This window comes from Budorcas taxicolor, chromosome 5 (assembly GCF_023091745.1).
Source record: "Budorcas taxicolor isolate Tak-1 chromosome 5, Takin1.1, whole genome shotgun sequence".
NCBI lineage: Eukaryota > Metazoa > Chordata > Mammalia > Artiodactyla > Bovidae > Budorcas > Budorcas taxicolor.
The window spans coordinates 150,170,098-150,184,455 of NC_068914.1; the positions used below are offsets into that span (position 1 = coordinate 150,170,098).

The following is a 14,358-nucleotide window of genomic DNA, read 5'->3' on the forward strand; positions in this document are numbered from 1 at the left end:
GCCCAGTTGGAGGCACGGGTTTCTTGGGGACGGGGGTGGTGTGGAGGAGGTGGCGGCAAACTTCAGCAGCCTCCTAGGAGTAGAACAAGTCTCTCCTGGAAGAGTTGCAGTCTCCATTCAGCCACCAAGGAGAGAGAAAGATGTATGAGAGAGGGAGGGAACTGTGTTTTAAGACCCACTTACCACTGTGCAGAGGGCAGGGCCATGCTGCTCGGAGCGGGTAGAGGGTATGTGCTTAAGCAAAGAGGAGAGGCCACGGCAGGTGAGACATTCGGAAGGACTTACCCAGAATATCAGATTGAAGAGGAACATCGCGTACTTGAGGCAGCACAGGCAGCCCCTGGCCATGTTGCACTTCTTAAATTCTAGGAGGAAAACAAAGGACAGGTCCAGATAAAACACCACGTACTTGCTGCCTTTGGGCGCATTGTACTTGTCGGTCTTCACGCCGGCCTCGGCGTGGCTCTGGCCGCGGGAGCCCGCGGTGCCGTAGAAGGCGCCGGCCGTGAAGCCGCGGCCGAACGGGCGGCCCGAGGTGGACGGCTTGGCAAAGTCCGAGTCCTTGCTGTCCAAAGATGGACTCCGGTGGATCGAAGAATCCTCGCTACTCGACTTCTCCATGCTCGTGTCGCTGCCGGCGGGCGCAGGGGGCGGGGGGCATCGCTCCCGGAGTGGCACGGAAGGGGCGCCCGAGAAGGGCGCTGGGCTGCGAGCGGGTCGGAGGAGCCTCGCACGCCCCGGCTCAGCCCCCGGGCGCGCCGCCGGCCGGACTCCGCGCTGGAGCCGGGGTGGGGGTTGTGGGGGTGAGGGTGGGGGGGTGAGGGCCCAGCTTCCCACCGGCCGGCCCGGGAGGGCTCTGCGGCGCGGCTTGGCTGCACGCGCGCTCCCCGGGCGCCGGCTTGCCGGCGTAACTTAGCGCCTCTGAAGAGGCTGCGATTGTATTTCTCGATCCCAAACGTCAGCTCGCCTCCCAGGCGCTGCACCGCCGCTCCACGCGAAGCACCGGGGCGCCGGGCTCGGGCTCCGGGGCACACCTCTCTCAGTCTCAGGCCGGCCCGGCCACTCTGCGAGAGCCCGCCTCCTCTCGCTCCGCGACTTTGCGGAGCTGCCCCGGGGCCCTGGGCTGCCGGGCGCGCGCGCGGCGGCTAGTGACGAGGGATCCGCCGCAGCTGCAACCACCGCTGGGCTCCCCCTGCGAAATCCCGGCCGGACTCCCGACTCCCGACTCTGAAATCTCCGGAGCCCCCTCCCCGGCCCTCGGCCCCGCCCCCTGGTTTGCATTCGGCCAATGAGCGCCAGGCCTGCAGGGGGGCAGCCCCCCTCCCCGATGACACCACGGCTTTAATGGGATTAGCGTTCTGCCGGGTGCCTATACCAGTGCGCCGCGAGCCCAGATAAATGTCAAGGGCTCCGGAGCCGCGGTGAACCAGAACCTTCATTGCAAGGCGCTGGCCTCTTCCACAGGAGAAAAGCGGGTGGGAGGGGAGGGCAACGGCTGGAGGGACCACGATCCAAGGAAACCAGAGGAAAGGGCTGGGGAGGACTAGAGGGGACAGAAGCGCGGCCACAGTCGAGCTGTCCGCCGCTGCATGTGTCCACGGGGCCTTTCCGAGCTGGGCACACGGTCTGCGGGCTGCACACACACAGAGGCTGGTGCGTCTGCACACGTGGGTCTGGCTGGGGCACGCGGGGAGACGGGGACCGCAGGGGAGGCGGGAGGTGTGGGAAAGGCGCCGGCGACCCGCGCCGCCCGCCCCGCCCCCTTCCGCGCACGCGCGCGCGGACCCGCGGCTCCGGAGGCTCCTGCAGCTGCGCGAGCTCCCCGCACCTACCCACCCTCCCCTGCCCACGCTCCAGGCAAGACCCCCATCCGGCTGAGAAAAGTAGACGGCCCAGGTAGGGTCCTGCCTTGCCCCTCCGAATCCTTCCTCGCCCAGGGTGACACCGGGGTGCGCGGGGGCTACCGGATGCCCAGGGCGCAGCACCAAGAATGCTCTGGCCGAGGACTTGGGAGCATCCAGGAGCCCTGCATCCTACCGCGAAACACCAGCTGCGCCCCGGGCTCGCGCGGAGGTCTGCACTGCCCAGTTGGCAAATAGAGAGAACCAGAAGACGGGGTTGGGCGGGGGAGGGCATCTCTCTTTTCGCCACCAGCCAGAGGGTGAGAGAGCCCCAGAGCACCCCGGCCCTGTATCCCACGCCCAACACCGCGCCTGGCCGCCGGGAGGCGCTGCGTAGGGTAGCTGGCTCCGGTGTGAGTGTGCCATGTCTTCCCCGGATCCCATCAGACATTTACTCCACACCTGCTCTGTGCTGAGCGCCCAGGGGAAAATGTATGAGGTGTGCGGCTCCTGCCCTTCAGGTACACAAGATCCAGCCAGGAAGGCAGAAAGACCCCATTCACCAAGACGGCGGGCAGGAACAAGAGCTACCATGCGGCTATGGCCGAGGGGGACATTCATTCCGACCAGACCCTCATCAGATGTTCCGCAGGGCCGTAGGCTGCTGAGTCTGCATCTCAGAACTGGGGGCAGGGCAGCATTCCGGGGTGCAGCCACTTATCCTGAGGGCACCTCAGCTTCTTTAAACGGACCAGCAGGGGTGCTACTATTCCAAGCCCCTTCCCCACTCACATGGCAACCCAGAAATGGAACCCAGTGTGCGTCACAGCCATGGCAACTTGCCATCCCCTGGTTGGGCACTGCGGTCCCATGGGTGCTGTGCACACGGTGGGGGAAGACGTCTGGCTAACTCTGATGGGCCCCCCGGCCACCCGACTGGACTGACTAACGCCTCTTGTCCGCTTCAGCCTGGACTAGCTCCGGAGGGCTCTCAGCTGCACTTCATTCGCACCGCATCACTTCTTTGATGCAGGAGAGATCATACCAGCTGGAGAAACCTGTTCTTCACTCTGAGCTGAGATTTTAGTGTGTGATCAGGGTGAGGTAGTTCACCTTTCTGAGGTGCCATCTCCTCCTCTTTAAACTGGGGTTCACAGAGACCACCCCCTAGAGGAGTGGGCCAGTGTGAGAACCATCTGACGACGCTGAGTGCTGTCCAGGGGCTGTCATCGCTAGTCTCGGGATGGGCACTTGGAGTAAGTCAGGGCTCCCAGACTGGCCCTCTCTGCCTTCTAATTTCCTTTCAACTTGCTCTTTTCCCCAACTCACACTGTCCTGGACTGTTCCACACTCATTTCTGATTATACATAGATTCCTGCCAGTAACTACTTCCTCAGCAACTGACGCCCTGGGGGGAGCAGGGGGGCCAGGGGCAGGACCACAGGCAGGTAGGAGAGGAGGAGGGGTTGTCCAGTGTAACCAGAGCTCTGCTCTGCTCCCTCCTGGCCTTGCTCGTCAAAAGGGCACTGAAGTCCCAGTCGTTGGCTGACCCACAAAGCCTCAGTGAGGTTCCACGAGGGCACGCAACTTAGTCATGATCAGAAGAAAAACCGCAACGCCGATATACAAGTCCCCAGTGTATCCCAGGCACCAAGCGTCAGCCACAATCACCCACGGAATCCTCAGACAAGCCCGCGGGATCGAGATGGTTATCACCTCATTTTACAGTTAAGGAAACGATGCTTTCAAAGCCCATGCTCTTTACTCCCTTGAGCTCTAAACCCAGTTCTGCCCTTAGGAATCTGCCAGTCTAACAGACAGAATCTGAAAGCATAACAGGGATGGGACTTCCCTGGTGATCCTGTGGCTAAGAGTCTGAGTTCCCAATGCAGAGGCCCCAGGTTCGATCCTTGGCCTGGGAATTAGATCCCACATGCTGCAACTATTAATAAGAGTTCCATGCCACAACTAAGACCCAGTGCAGCCAAATAAATAAATTTAAAAAAATAATAAAAGCATAACATGGAGCCTAGTGAAAGGTCATTAGCAGAAGGAGCTGAGTAAGGGGCAAAGGGAAGGGGGCTGGTCAGGGCAGTGCTGCTGGACCGACGGTCAGCAAAGGGGAGCCCCTAGCTGCCGTCCCCTGGTTGGGCACACCAGTCCTGTGGGTGCTGTGTACACGTGGGGGGCAGATGTCCAGTTAATTCTGATGGGCCCCCCGGCCACCCGACTGGACTGACTAACGCCTCTTGTCCGCTTCAGCCTGGACTAGCTCCGGAGGGCTCTCAGCTGCACTTCATTCTCACCACATCACTTCTTTGATGCAGGAGAGATCATACCAGCTGGAGAAACCTGTTAGATCAGCCCTGCATGATCTTGTGGAGGGCTAGAAGAGGAAGGGGTGCGGGGAGTAGGCAGTCTGCAAGACAGGAAGCAAGTCCCTGAAAAGAAGCAGCTCTGGAAAAGCCGGAGAGGAGCCACAGGAAGGCAGTTTCAGCTAGCGGCTTTGTCCTCCATCTACCACGAAAAGACCACGCATCCATAATAGACGGCTCATAGCGGGCAGGACGTCCAGGGACACTGGGCGAGACAAACATGAGGACGTGGCTGTAGGCCCTAAGGAGTTTGAGATGCAGTGAACAGACAAGGCTTCCACCCCACTCCAGACCATCCCTGGAGAAGCCCACACACAGCAGAGGGACAGAGCGTGCACGAACCACAGCGTGCAGAGTGAGCTCGGCACAAAGCTGGAGCATGGCCCCCCCCTAGAGAAGGGCCAGCCAGGACAGGCGAGGCAGGGACCAGGGAGGGCATGGTTAGGGGGCCTTCCGGGGGCAGCGAGGAGACGGGGCCTGGGGGTGCGTCACAGTGAGCTACCTGTGAGGCCTCACATGACACACGGGGAGTCTGGGCTTCATCTTGGGGCTTCTCAAGCAGCGGGGCATGGCGTAGACTCAGGGCCCTAGGAACCAGGCCTGGCAGCAGGGTGGAAAGGCGAGGTCAGGTGCTGTGCTGACTCTGCTTCTTGGACTTCAGGCACAGAGGGAACAGCGGAGAGAGACAGTGATGGCAGACAGCATCCCCCCCTCCAGGCCCTCATCGACTCGCCGGGCTCAGGAGAGCTGAAAGACTGCCCTTGCGGGTCTCGGAGCATGCGAGCAAGGCAGGGCTGCCTTTATTGTTATTATTATTGAACAACGGCAAAAAGTGAGGCAGGTACAGAATTCCCAGAGGAATGAAGAAACGCGAACACGTGAAATCTCTGCTTCACAGCAGCTGGGGAGGTGAGGGCTTCAGAGCGAACACCAAGTTCTTGGCCTCTCCTTGCACTTCTTGGGCCTCTGGGCTCTCGCCCACCTGCACACATCAGAGCTGACGGGGCACATAGACTCCCTCTGGTCCTACACTGAGGTCTCCGTATCTGACAACGTGTGTGGCTCGTGAGGCATCCTGGACCTCTGAGGTTCAGATAAGGCGGCCCCACCGGAATTTAGGTGAGGCGGGAAGCACTTGCTATCCAGAGGGCTGCCCTCGGAGGAGAAGGGGGACTTAATCCCCTCACCTCAATTTTTTAAACTCCAGAATTGAGATCGTCTTCAGCAATATATTGCTAAGCAAACTGTTTATGGATAGATGGTGTCAGAAGGAAAGAAGGATGGATAGATGAACAGATAAAAAAGATGTGGGGTACGTGGAATCTAAAAAGTCACGATACAAATGAACTTACAAAACAGGAAAAGATTCACAGACTTGAAGAACAAATTTCCAGTTGCCGGCAAAGGATGAGGGGAAGAGATGGTTAGGGAGTTGGGGGTGGACATGTACACACGGCTAAATTTAAAATGGATAACCAACAAAGACTTATTGTATAACACAGGGAACTCCATTCAATGCTATGTGGCAGCCTGGATGGGAGGGGAGTTTGGGGGAGAATGGACACATGGGTGTGTATGGCTGAGTCCCTTCGCTGTTCACCTGAAACTATCACAACATTGTCAATCGGCTATACCCCAATTTAAAATTAAAAGTTTTTTTTTAAAAAAAAAAAAAAAAGATGTGTATACAATGGAGCACAACTCAGCCATGAAACAGACCCTGCCATTAATGCCAACACAGAAGGACCTCACGGGTTAAGTGAGACAAGTCAAAGGGAGAAAGACAAATACCATGTGATCTCACTCATATGTGGGATCTCAAACAAATAAACAGTACAAAACAAGCCACAGACACAGAGACCAGAACAAGGCTATGGGGGTGTGGGAGGGGGTCAGCGGCGTGGTGACGCATGGGAACCACACTCTTGGTGCTGAGCAGCCGCAGAGCACACAGAAGTCAAAATACCATGCGGTACAGGTGAAACTTACATGTTATAAACCAAAGTTACCTCCACCAATGTTCAAAAGAAAGAGGTCGAGGGAGATGGAGAGGCCCCTGGCAGGGGCCACACCCCAGGATGTTCACAGGAAGGTTCACCCAGCAGGGGGAGGTGAGGAGGGTCCAGGGTGGGGCAGAGGCAGAGAGGGAGGGGGAAGAGGCCTCCTATTTGCTGTAGAAATTAAATAGCTCCAGGGTCAAGAGTCACCAGACTTGGCTAGGATTCACGAAGGACCATGGTGATGGTAAAGGGTTGGGGAAAAAAGGAACAAAAGGTCAATGAGGCACTGTCATTTGGATCAACGAGCACAATTCTTATAGTAGCTACGGTCCCAGTCCCCAACTGATCAAGAGGTAACTGAACAAAGATATGAGACAATACATAATCAATATAAAGTGTTATTTGGCTCAGATTCTAAGAGCAGGTGCTGGTGGATCCTCCTAAGGATTTACCTGGGCCTCGCCTGTCTTCTGAGCCCCGAGCATGTGTACCTAGACCCTGTGCTTGGCATCCCCCAAGTGGCTGTCACGAGGGCAGCTCCAGTCTCTCGAGCCCCATGGGACTGACATCGACCCTGCCCCTGCCCGGCGCCTCTGGCAGCACTTCTCAATAAATGGCCTAAACACCCATCCTAGTGCTTACGCCGGAGCGCCCCACCTCCAATCAAACAAAAGTCCATCCGATGAGCCACCTTCTTCTCGCTGGCTCCACGGGCACCACCCTGGGCCAGCTCCCTCACAGCTCGGGGAGGATTCTCCTTCCCACCCCTTCTCCAGGGAGCGGTCATCCCATCTTCTCATTCACCCTGCCCTCTTATGGCCCTTAGTGTCTTCTGTTTCGCTGATATTGCGGTCGTGTGTGTGTGTGTGTGTGTGTGTGTGTGTGTGTGTGTGCACGCGTGCGCTATTCTACTTTTCTACCACAATCCACAATCCTAAAGCGACCTCAGAGGTCTGGCAGGCCTGGCCCCGCCCCTCGCTCCAGCCCACTGTGCTCCTGCCAGCGAACCCTCGGAGCCCACCCTCCTCAGAGACTTTGCCGTGGCTGCTCCCTCCGCCTGGAATGCTCTTCCTCAACCCACCACCTGAGGACATGTCCCTGAGCTCTGGTGAGTTCTTCACAACAGTCCCTTCCGCTTCTCTGCCTCCTCCCCGCCCCTGCCATCTGAATTAAAGCCTGAATCCTCAGAGCCCCCCTTCCCTCCCTTGCAGCACTTTTGTCCGCTTGGAAGCACATGTTCATCTGGGTGACGGTGACAGTCTGCTGTCCGGGTCTCCGACCCGACCAGAAGCCCCAGGGCAGCAGGGGCTGTATCCAGGACAATGCCTGACCAGCAGCGGGACCACTGAGTGATGATGAACAAGGAGGCGCTCAAAGCAGGGGTGCGTGGGGATGGGTGACCACCATCACCGGGAAGGGCTTCCTGGGTCCCCACCTGAGGAGCACAGCTTCAGGATGCCAGTTACCTGCGGACCTCTGGTTCCTCAACTGCAGGGCAGGAAGCCTGCACTGGTTGCTTCTCTAAGGCTCTTAACAGCGCTGAAACCTCCCCAACCCAGTGACATGGGACCCAACCTGCTTCTCATTCAGGACAGGGTAGGGCAAGAGGAAAAGCATCTTGGTGGGCAAAGGCTGGCGAAGCCAGAGGGAGAAGACTATCAGGACGTGCCAGCAGAAATGAGGCTTCACGGACGTGAACTGCAAAGAGCAGCGGGGTGGAGCAGAAACAACTCTGGATGCCAGTGCACCCACCCCTGCCCACTCCCCCTCCATCCCCTGAATCCACTTAGCTAAACTCCCCCAGGACAAACCTCCTCGGTCTTCCCCGGCCCCACTCTTGGCACCTCCCTCCCCCGCCACCACCTCCCACCCCACCTGCCCATGTCCACAGCGGGGCTGGGGCCCATGCTCAGAGCACCAAGGCACCTGGGTCCATCCCCCGCCCTGCACCGAGCTGCCTGCTCAGTGCCATCTGGCCCCAGACCTGGAGCCCTCGAGTGTGAGGCTCGTCCATCGTCTTTGTACCCCAGAGCCAGGGCCCAGCACTCAGGAGCCATGAAATCACCGCTGAACACACGCAGGGAAAGGGCGGGCCTCCTGGGGGCCTGGAGCAAGATGACAGAAGGATGGGCCCTGCCTTAGGGCAGGTGGGGGAGGGGCATGGTGAGCGCTGCCATGCCTCCTCTCTGAGCAGGCTTACAGGGTGGGGGCGCAGGCTGGGGGCCCACCAGGGAGCTGCCCAGCCTGGGCTCTCAGGCCCTTTTCTCCAGGCAAGTCCCAAACAAGTGCCCCAAGTCCAACCAAGCATCCCAGTCAGGTCTCCCCAAGGAGGGCCTGCTGCGCACGCGGGCACTTACCACACCAGCCCCTCCCAGATGCCCAGAGCCAGGAGCACCAGTAATGAGCGCTTATCACGGAGGGCAGGCGGCTCCCAGAGGTGAGATATGACCAGCTGCAGGCACCGGGCAGTGTGGTGAAGCCCCAAGGCTACCGCCATGCACCAGTGGAATTTCCTGACCCAGCAAATCCAAATATTCCTAAACCGCTTCGTGGAGGGCATTGACTGGCCGGCCGGGACGGTGCGCTCTCTGACCCAGGGGCCGGCCTGGGCAGGGGGGGCTCACGCAGCTGGGACCCTCCCCCAATTCAGGAGCTGCCGCCCCCCCTCCCCCTGCACTGAACACAGAACCAGTGCAGGAAGAGCAGACGGCACAGAGATGCTCTCGAGAAGACGGAGAAGCGACAGAGGCCGGGCCCCCGCCTGCTCTGAAGCCACAAGGGACGGGAGCCTGCACACACACACACACACCCCACTCCCGGCCGAAGGGAACAAGAGGCACAGGGTTGGGGTGGACAGTGGTGGGGAAGCCCCACTAGGGCATTCCTGTCGGGAAGAACTGGGCTGTCTGAAGACTCAGAGGTCTCGAGGCCTGAAGCCACGTGGTCTCTGGACCACCAGCCACTCTGTACGGTAAGGCTCCCTCCCCTGTGCCCACTCAGGCTTCCCTGAGTCCAGGTGGCCGCCGTTCAGGGTGCCACCCGCCCAGGGGGCTTCAGAGAAGCATCTGGTCCACCCCAGACCTGGAGGCATCTCTCTCACCTCAGAGTGCTTGAGGTGAAGACGGTCACAGACCACACGCTCTAGTCTGCTGTTCGGGCTACTAAAACCCTCAGGAGAGTCCTTTCAGCAGTGTCTAGGGTTGCTCTGGCAGATGGCCACGCCGGTCGTAACCTAGCCGCACGCGATGCAGACCCAGACTCGTTCAACCCTCACACAATGCACGCAGCCCCCCAGCCCGCCTCCCCCTCTTCCCGATGTCTACTCACCTCAACCCGTGCATCGGACACCCCCCACCTCCGCCCTCAGCCTCTCCCGTGGGTGCTCATCTTGCTAGCTCACCACCATGTGTCCTCTCCCTGGAGGCCCTCTCTGGGGTCACCGGCCAGCTTTGGTCACCTCCTGAACCCTGGGGAGCTCAGATGTCCAGGCTGGAGCTCAGAGAATGTGGCTGGGCTCCGCGAGGCCTGAAGCGTCTGGGTGACTGCGTGTCACTCACCCCCAAGCTCCGGCCCCGAGGGGCACTTCCATGTCCCCGTCAGGCCAGGCGCCAGGGCACACCTGCTTGTCCCCTCCCCCACCTGCTGCCGGAGGAAATGCCAGCCCACGGCCCCGAGCAGAGGGCTCCTCACTCCTAACAGAGATCTCTCCTTACGCCAAGACGTTTGCCCGGGTGCAGGGCTGGACCCTGCTCCTATGTATGGAGGCAGACATGGAGCCATCCCTCAGGCACAGGGGGAGGAAAGAAGTCAGGTGCGGGGGGGCCCTCAGGCTCTAGGACCACCCAGCCAGAACAAGAGCCAACCCCCTTCCCCCACCCCGGTCGACATGGGACACATTCTGGAAATCCCGGGGAACATGCCGACACCCCCAGCACCGCTCTGTGTCAACCCCAGTCAACGTGTCCCCATGCTCTGACCTTACAGAGCAGGAACCAGGGGCAGGTGCCAATGACAGAGGCCGAGGCCCCGACACCAAGACCCTGGCCATAGCAGAGTAAGGATGATGACCAGGGTGGGCTGTCCACGTCTAACAGCCGGCTCTCTGGGGCAAAGCCCAGATCTGTGGTGCTCACCACCTTCCATAGTGTAAATATTCCCCCGTGGCCAGTTTCAAGCTATTCGTGGTGTGACAAATAACTGGCAATGTTCCTGCTTATTTACTACCAGGCTCTTGACCACTGGGACAGCCGGCTTTGGCCAAGCCCTGCAACAGCCCAGCTCCCTCCACCCAGGGGAAACTCCAAGCCAAGGAGAAGAAGCTAGCACCCTGCTCATCCTCCCAAGAGAAGTCACATGTCAGGGTGGGGACAGGAGTGGACACGTCATGGGGAGGATCCTGGGGTCCCCCACAGGTGGCCTAACGACCCAGAAAGACCACGGACATTGGCTCCTGGACTATGGTGACCCTCTCAGGTAAGACAGGCTTGTGGATTCCCTAGGGGCTCAGACGGTAAAGAATCCGCCTGCAGTGCAGGAGACCCAGGTTCGATCCCTGGGTTGGGAAGATCCCTGGAGAAGGGAATGGCTACCCACCCCAGTATTCTTGCCTGGAGAATCCCATGGACAGAGGAGCCTCGCGGGCTACAGTCCACGGGGTCCCGCAGAGTTGGAAGCAACTGAGCAACTTTCACTATTACTGCTAAGGTAAGTCAGGCCAGGTCCCCGCTCTGCTCCAAACCCTCTAAAGGCGCCCATCTCTCCCAGAGTAAAAGACAAAGATCTCACAGTGTTTTCTCAGTCGACACACACGTCCACCTCCCTCCTCCCTCCACTCAGTCCTTCCTGCTGCTTCTCACGGGAGAGCCTTTACACTGGCTATTCCCTCCTCTGGACACTCCTCGTCCAGGTGTCTCCTTGACCAGCTCCCACCTCCTTCACAGCTGCCACCTCCCCAAGGGCTGCCTGCTGAGCTCCGTACCTCCCCAGCGTGCCCAGCATCACCGGGCCCTGCTCTTTCCATAGCACTCAAACCCGTCATTCAGCGCAGTTTGCTTTATTAACTGATGGTTTACGATCTCTCTTCCCCACCAGAACTAAGCTTCACGAGGGCAGGGGTTTGCTGTGTTTCACGAATTGCTGTTTTTCCACGGCCAAGAGCAGCTTCACACATGACAGACCCAAGTGCACGCATGCTCAGTCATCTAACTCTTGCGACCCCGTGGACTGCAGCCCACAAGGCTCCTCTGTCCATGGGATTCTCCAGGCAAGAATACCGGAGTGGGCTGCCATTTCCTCTTCCAGGGGATCTTCCAAACCTGCATCTCCTGTGTCTCCTGCATTTGCAGGCAGATTCTTTTACCACTGAGCCACAAGGGAAGTCCCTTACACATGGCAGGTATCCAGTATACATTTGGTGAGTAAAGGTAAGGCCAGGCCAGGGGAGGTGTCTGCCAAACCCAAGAGGAGGTGGGTGGGGAGCGAGGGGCCCAGTGGTCAGTGTCCACCTGGCTGGGACTCAAGGTGCCCTTGACCTGGCACCCCACCACTGCATCTCCTTTTCTCATTTAGGCTGCATGGGACCCCCACGTGGCTAACTCTGAGCAGTACCAAGGGTCAGGGCCAAAGAGGATGCCGGGTCTGACACCCTCTGACCCTGCAGTGGGAGGCCGTGCGGTCCAGTCCGAGGCCTTCCCTAAAAAGTCTCAGGAAAGACAAACTCCCTGCTTCCCCGTATGTACCTGCCACACCTGAACCTCCAGCCTTGCGATCGATCAGGAGACGCCCCCAAAGAGCACTGTCCACCCACGGGTTAGAGCCACTGATACCCCAAATCCAGGCAGCTGCCCCATCCCGCCTCAGCGGGTGCCCCACACGCACAGCGGCCAGCTCACTGGCTATTTTAAGCTCCACGGCCCAGCTGCAGCACACTGCCCAGGCAGGCTGGTGGCCTGGGGAGGAGGCAGGGGCTGCTAACTCATGGAGGAGCGCTGACCTGGGGAGCTCCGAGAGGGCTGGGCATCTTCTGCGACCACAATCCCTCCAGGAGGGACTGGAAACTCCCGTCCACACCCTCAAAAGCACCAGCCGTGAGAAAGTGAGTCCAGGGCTGCCTGGGCACACCCAGATTCCACTGCTGAATGTGACCCCTGAGTCTCCACATCAGAATGAGTGCTAGCCCCACCCTGCCTGCCCCCAGAAATGCCAACACACTGGAGCTCCCGCTGCACCCGCTCTCTGGGGCCCAGCGATGCAAGACAGGCCACATTATAGACCGAAGACTTGGGGACCATTCACCCCCGAGCCCCCAGCCCCTTCTCCACATTGGTCTCCCCAGCGGCCGCTCAGTGTTGGCTCACAACCACACTCAACAAACCCTTGTTGACCAAATGGTTGCTTCTAAATGTGTTCTCAACCACATGGGATGGAAGCACGAGAGACACAACCCAGTCTTGACAGCTGGTATCAGTATCAACGCTACTAAGTACATTTCTGCCAGCCCCATGGGGCACCAAGCCTGACGATAAAGACCACAGGACTGGGCTTCAACTGGTGGCTCAGTGGTAAAGAATCTGCCTGCCAATGCAGGAGACACGGGCTCGAGCCCTGATCCCAAAAGATCCCACATGCCAAGAGGCAACCAAGCCTGTGCCCGACAACTACTGAGCCTGTGCTCTAGAGTCTGGGAGCAGCACCTACTGAAACCCACGCGCCCTAGAGCCTGCGCTTCGCAGCAAGAGAAGCCGTCACAGTGAGAAGCCCGAGCACCGCAAAGAAGACCAGCCCCCGCTCACCACATCTAGAAAAAAGCCCATGAAGCAGCAAAGACACAGTACAACAAAGAAAATTTAAAAATAATAAAAAAAAACACGGAACCAAGGAATCAAGAGAGTTCAGTGACAACACTAGGGCGCCCCAAGCTGCGGCCCTTCCAAGGAGGGAGGTCACCACCCAACTCACTCCACGGGGATGTTTACACCTGTGTTCTCTGGGAAAAAGGTCCCCTGAAGTTGTGCAACGTGGAGGCCCTGCTCCAACCCACCCTCCTCCATAGGACATCCAGTAACCAGGAGCTGCCTTCCTTGAGAAGCAGCGTACAGAACAGAAACCCCAGGGCGAGCTCTTCCCACCCCCAGCCTCCACCGCAGGACATCGGCAAGCCCAGGGCAGGACAGGTCACACGTCTGGGGCTCTGGCCACATCGTCCGGCTCTAATTGCTCCGTTGAAGCAACATCAGAGCCAGAGAGGAGGGAAGGAGACCCAGAAGGTGCTGTAATTAGGAAGCTCTGTGACCTAGCTCCTTGCTCCCGTCCACCTCGAGATGGATCCAGCCACCCACACCTTAAAGAAACAGACCTATACTGGGGGAGGAGCGGGAAATTCCTTGAATTTCCTTGTTGGAGGAAGATTGCCAGAAGCTCTGGGTCTTCAGAGACCATTGGGTCCACTCCTCCTCCCCTCTCCTGGCAGCCCCTTCCCCTGGCCTCCGTCCTTCCAGACTCTTTCTGAATATTTCTATTATAACTATAAAAGCAATAGCAGCAGCTTGCATTGACAGAAGATTAAAACATTCCTTGTTGAAAGGGACTTCATACAAGTGACTCTCCCCAAAGTCAGGTCAGAGACAGCGTCACGTGGAAGGCAAAGGGCCTCATACCACCCTCAGCGAGCTGTCCAGGCCCCCACGTCAGAGTCCTCGGATGTCTGGTACCAAAATCGAAATTTCTGGAGGCAGTTACTATGATAAGCTCCTCTGTGACCAGCCCCTCCGCTTGAGAAGGTGGTTAACTGGACTCACTACCCAGGCAACAACTGGGGTCCCCCCCAGCTCTAGGAAATCTTCCAGAACTGGAGGCTCTGGGGGGTAACGAGGCCCCCCACGGCCCGGTTCGGTGCGTCCCCTCAAGAGACATCTGCGCGTGATCACCGAAGTGGCTGAGACATTTCAGTCCGTCATCTGAAGTCACCCCAGCTGGGGGAGGCGCGCGGGCCAAACTCTCCCCCTCCGGCAGGACAGAGCTGCCAAAACCACTCTGTCAGCTGAGCCCATCCTCACAGACGCGCCTGAAGAAGGGGGATGGGGGGTGCAGAATGACAGAATGAAGTCACTGCCGGCCGCCCCTCCCCCTCGCGCGGTATCATCA

The 14,358-nt window shown here is 58.9% G+C and overlaps 1 protein-coding gene across 3 annotated transcripts in view; it reads right to left on the bottom strand.

The window, feature by feature from the left end:
• Positions 1-14,358, bottom strand: part of TSPAN9 (tetraspanin 9) — a 187,549-nt gene that overhangs the window by 75,063 nt on the left and 98,128 nt on the right. For 2 of the 3 annotated variants that reach the window (XM_052640233.1, XM_052640234.1), the window contains one exon: positions 286-365. In XM_052640233.1, coding sequence (XP_052496193.1) covers positions 286-348 — 63 coding nt within the window. In that variant the 5' untranslated portion in view covers positions 349-365. Of the gene's footprint in view, positions 1-285; positions 737-14,358 lie in introns of those variants that run through there. The other variant, XM_052640232.1, reaches the window with a different exon arrangement.